The sequence below is a fragment of the Orycteropus afer genome, unplaced genomic scaffold, assembly GCF_000298275.1.
Source record: "Orycteropus afer afer isolate SDZICR_OR568_19922 unplaced genomic scaffold, OryAfe1.0 scaffold00070, whole genome shotgun sequence".
NCBI lineage: Eukaryota > Metazoa > Chordata > Mammalia > Tubulidentata > Orycteropodidae > Orycteropus > Orycteropus afer.
Window position 1 is genome coordinate 10,375,850 of NW_006921657.1, and position 5,486 is coordinate 10,381,335.

Genomic DNA, 5,486 nt, shown 5'->3' on the forward strand with positions numbered 1-5,486 from the left:
CTTCTTTGTTTATTGTAATGGATTTTGACTTAAAGTCTATTTTATCCGATATTATTTTTGCTTGATATATTTTTTCTGTCCTTTGTTTTTGAATTATTTTTGTCTTTGTGTCTAAGATGTGTCTCTTATAGGCAAGATATTGATGGCTCATACTTTTTTTTCTTTGAATCCATTCTACCACTCTCTGTCTCTTGACTGGTGCATTTAATCTGTTTACATTCAGTGTGATTAATGGTAAGTATGAATTATTGCTGTCATTTTATTCACATTTTTTGTGGTGTTAATTTCTTTATTCCTCATAATTTTGTGTGGACAGTTCTTTTTGTATGTGGATTTTCTTTTCATATCAGTTATTATTGTTTTTGTGTTCACTGAATATTTTTTATTTTCTTGTTTATTAACAAATCTACAGCTTAACAACTCTGGTTCCCTATAGTAAGTTCTATAGGTTTGTTTTACTTTTGTGAAATCTTTATCTGGTGTCTGGGTGATGCTATTGTGTGCCTTTATCTCAGTTTGTTTTTTGATGTTGGTTCTGTATCTGAAGACCTCCTTTTAATATTTCCTTTAATGCTGACTTTTTTTTTTTTAAACAAAACAAAACAAAACAAATTCCCTAAATTTTTCCTTATCCAAGAAAGTCTTAATTTCACCATTATTTTTGAAAGACAGTTTTACTGTGTATGTTTCTTGGTTGGTAATTCTTTTCTTTTAGGATTTTATATGTATCTTGCCTGCATGCTTTCTGATAAGAAATAAGCACTTAGTCTTATCGTTGTCCCTTTGTAAGTGGTGTTTAACTTTTTATTACCTGCTTTCACAATTCTTTCTTTGTCTTTGGTTTTAGACAGTTTAATTATGATATGTCTTGGTAAATTTCTTTTGGAGTCCATTCTGTATGGGGTTCATTGAGCTTCTTGAATAGAAACCTTCTCATCATTCATGATATTTGAGAAGTTATCTTCCAATACATGTTCCAAATTCTCTCTGTATTTTATTTTTTTTCCTTTCTCCTTTCCTGGAATTCTTATTACCCATAAGTTATTCCTCTTGATGGTGTCTCACATAGCTCTTAGGCTTTCTTCATTGTTCTTCATTCTTTTTTTCTCCTTATTCCTTGAACAAATTTGTATCATGAGATTTTCCTTCTAGTTTGCTGATTCTTCCTTTAAGTGATTCAATTCTACTTCTGTGTCCTTCCATTGTATTGTTAATCTTCTGAATTTCTAATTGTTATTGTTGTATGGTTTCTAATTGTCTATTGATGCGTCTTTTGTTCTTGTATTGGTTTACCAAATTCTTCTAGGGAATTTTTAATGTTTTCCTTTATCTCCTTGAGGATCCAAATATAAATCATTTGAATTTCTTCTCAGGTAGTTCTATTATCACTTTTTCCTCAGGAAAGTTTTGTTTCTCTTTATTTTGCTCACTTGTTCAAACGATGTTATTTCTTCATGTGATTTGTTGTTGTCTGCTGTCTCTGAAGCATTAAGGTGTTATTTTATTTATTTATATATTCATTGATTGATTGTATGCTTGTTTGTTCTTTCCTGACTTTTTTCTTTTGTTTTGTTTTAATATACCAGTGTGGGCAGGGCAGGCATGCTCCACTGATCGTTAGTCTCATGGCATGGAAATTCTTGCCTCTTATTGCCAGGTAGGTGAGGTGGTGTTGTGAGGGGTGGGTGAGGGGTAAGGGTACTCGCTTGTATCAAAGTCACTGGATGGGCAGGAAGGTGGGAGTAGAAGTGGCTGCTACTGGTTAGTGGGAGTATGGGAAGGAGGGAAAGCATGTTTCTGTGGCCACTGGGCGTGGGTGCTGGGGCACATCCCATAGCTGGTAGCCAGCAATTAGGACCTTTCTTACACAAGGTGAGGATGGGGTGCTGCCTGGAATCTGGTTTGGTGGGGAACCTTCTGCTGACTCTCTATGGATCTACTACTCCATGTGTGCCATCCACCCTAATGTTCATGGACTGCCATTAATGAGTGGTCCTTTCTCTGTATCCTGGCTCCCTCCCCAGTCTTTCCATGTTCTGTGTTACCAGAATCCCTGGAGCTCTTTCCTGCCTTCCTGTATTTTTATTTCTTAGATCTTGTTCATGTCCTGTTCACCTTGCTTTACTCTGTGCTTGTCTACAGTTTCTGTCTCATATTGTTAATTCCATGAATTTGCCTTCCTATGCTCCTCACCTAGGGTTGCTACTTGCCTTGTTTCAAGATGGCAATGCTGCACCAGGTCGGCTGTCAGGATGCCTCTGATCTGTACCTCTTCTTGTCCATGGTTTTTGTTCACTTTCTCCTTCTAATCAACATTTGATCTAATTCTCTATCCTTCCTTTTGATGCTCTGGGTTCCAGGATTGTCATCTATTATCTGTTTCATTTGGTGACTCAGATCTTTGCTGTAGAGGGATGACATAATATATCTGACTAAGCTGCTATCTTGGGCTGTCACAAGGAACAATAAATGTTTGTTGAATGAAAGTTGAGTAATTTACATATTCATTGGCCTGTGTACATTCAGTGTATTGCATATATGCAATAGAGTAAGCACTGTTCTGGGCCCAGGGATAATATAGTGAGCATGACGAATGCAGGACCTTGCTCTTGTTAGTCTCTTATTAACAGAGAAGACAGGCTTTGATACAAGTCATGACAATAGATGATGAGGAGAGTTATGATAGAGAAGCATAGAATTCCAGTGTAGTATCTAGAAAGGAACTTGCCTTATAAAGGGGGTCTAAGCATCCCCAGAGGAAGTGATGTTTAAGTTGGGACCAGAATTGTGATATGAAACCTGCTGAAAAGGGTTAGCACAGTAATAGTAAATTTACTTACTGTACCTTTGTTAGTGTATTTGGGAGTGATTTCTTTTCCCCTGTCCAACTGTGCTACCTGGCTGACTCTTCATATTACCTTCATGGAGACAGAAACTTTGTTGTTTAAATTATTTTTTTATAAGTATGGCTCTTCATCTAGTTGTTCAACATTCCAACATTTTAGAAATCAAGAACACATACTTATCTTTTGATATATATATTGTTTTAGTATATGAAATCAGTGACAATATTCTACAAAGGCTATAATAATTTTCCAATTCAGAACAGCAAGAAAAGATAATCTTTTTTTTTTTTCTTTTTGTGAAAATTCACTGCTCTCTAAATCTCAGAGATCAGTTTAATTTTTCACAATCCCACAGCAGCAATTTTAACTTTCAGGGAACCACATAAAAGTCACGCATTTACTGGTCTTAAAAACTTACCATTTCCAGTATGAATTTCCTGAAAAATAATAGCTGATAGGAATCCCTGGGTGGTGCAAATGGTTGAGAGCTCAACTACTAACCAAAGGGTTGACAGTTTGAATCCACCCAGAGGCTCCTTGGAAGAAAGCCCTGGTGATCTGCTTCCAAAAGGCACAACCTTGAAAACTCTATGGAGTAGTTCTACTCTGCACATATGGGGTCTCCATGAGTTGGAATCTACTTGCAGCAACTGGTTGGTTGGAGTTGGATATCAATCAAATGTAACTTTATGCATGCATTAGAAAGAATAATAGTACTAGCTGATCAAGTGCTTGCTAAGTGCCAAACACAGCTTTTTTTCAGTCTTCATAAAAATGCAGGTATTATTATTGTTAGCTCTACTTGTAGATGAAGAAAATGTATCACAAAGAGGTTAAGTTACTTGTTCAGGGGAGTAGGACATCAAATCAGGCAGACTGGTTCCAGAGCCCACACTGTTAATCACTGTGCTATATTACCTTCTGGTCATCTATATCCCAATGTGAAAAGAAGGTAAATAGGTAAAGAAAAAGAACAAATTGTAAAAGTTAAAATAGTATGATACCATATGTGAAAAATATGTATATGTATATATATAATCTTCTATATTTATATTTTCTATTTATAGCATGTAAAATATTGATGCATGTGTTTCCCTATGACATATATCTGCCTATCTATCTATCTAGGAGCTCTGGTAGCTTAGTGCCTAAGGCACTTGACTGCTAACCAGAAGGCTAGTGGTTCAAACCCACCAGGCACTCCTCGGAAGGAAGATGGGGCAATCTACTTCTGTAGTGATACTGCCACGGAAACCCAAGGAGGGGTCACTATGAGTCAGGTCCGACTCGAGGGCACATAACAACAATAACAACATCTATTTATCTATCTATCACATGCATTCATGGAAAATTTCAGTATAGATATATAAGAGCTGAAGTTTGGGTATTTTGGGAAATTAGTATGGATTTTTTTTTCTTTATGTACTTTGGTACTGTAAATTAAAAAAAAATTTAAACAATAAGGACAATTTAAATTAAAATTCAAATAATAGGGGATGTGGTAATGTCTAACAATTATGTCACTGGAAGGGAAGAGGGAAAATTTTATTTTATACCCTTCTGAACTGTGAACTTTGAAAAATAAGTACATATCACTTTTGTAATAAAATGTATTTTAACTGGAGAAACTTTTAAAATAGTGGACATGATATTTCTTTAACAGTTACGTACTATCAAATATCATTATTTTTGTGCCTAAGCATTGGTTATTATTTTATTGCTAGTTTAAAATAAATCTGCCTATATAAAACTTTTATCAGAGAACTGCTGTCTTATTATCTTAAAGGCTGGCTCTTTTCTAACAGTCATTGAATTGGAAAGTAACTCAATGAAGATTTACCTTATTTTTATGAACAGGATTGTTTCCAGTTGAAGTCTTAGTAATGAAATCTTTCACAACAAATGAAGAGTTAGCCAATGCAGAAATTGACAGCAATTTTACTACATGTTGCTAGTCAATTGAACACAATTTTCTTGCAGGAAGATGGTCTTCTGCTTCTTAAATTCCAGAGCATTTATCAAAAACAAATGTCAATTTGAAACTGCACTGTTTATTAAGAGGTGATATTCGAGTGCCAACTGGCAGTATTTAATATTATGCTTAGTCATTGAGTGTGCTTGGAATTAGGTTGGCTCATAAATGTTGAACTAGGCATACTGAAATTTACAGCAAAACTTATTTGTGGATTGTATTTTGCAGGTGATGCTTTGAAAATATCAGCTGAAAGATTTACAGATGACCCCTGTTATCTCCCAAAAAGGGAGGCTGTGGTTCAAGCCGCCCGTGCCTTGTTGGTTGCAGTTACGAGACTCCTTGTCCTCGCAGACATGATTGATGTCATGTATCTTCTGCAGCACGTGTCAGCTGTAAGTAAAAGATGACTTCATTTACCTTGGCATTGTTGTCACTGCCAATTCCATTCTCTGAACCTGGCATCAATCCTAGTGTATCCTGGCCTCACCCTCATTTCTTAACATCACCCATCAGAAGCTGACTGGATTGGATTGTGAAGACTAATGTATGCCTTAGGAGAAGTAAGCCAGAAGTTAGTTCTAAAGCCAGTGAGAAATTGAAAATCAACATGTCTTATGGATAAGGAAATGGATGAGGAAGTTCTAGGCTTTTTTTTTTTTTTTTTT

At 35.7% G+C, this 5,486-nt stretch overlaps 1 protein-coding gene across 1 annotated transcript in view; it reads left to right on the plus strand.

The window, feature by feature from the left end:
- CTNNA3 (catenin alpha 3) overlaps window positions 1–5,486 on the plus strand; it is a gene marked incomplete at its 3' end in the record, with an annotated part of 1,944,816 nt that overhangs the window by 127,091 nt on the left and 1,812,239 nt on the right. The window contains exon 3 of the mRNA XM_007940725.2: window positions 5,047–5,213. Within this exon, the coding sequence (XP_007938916.2) occupies window positions 5,047–5,213 (167 nt within the window). The remainder of the gene's footprint in view (window positions 1–5,046; window positions 5,214–5,486) is intronic.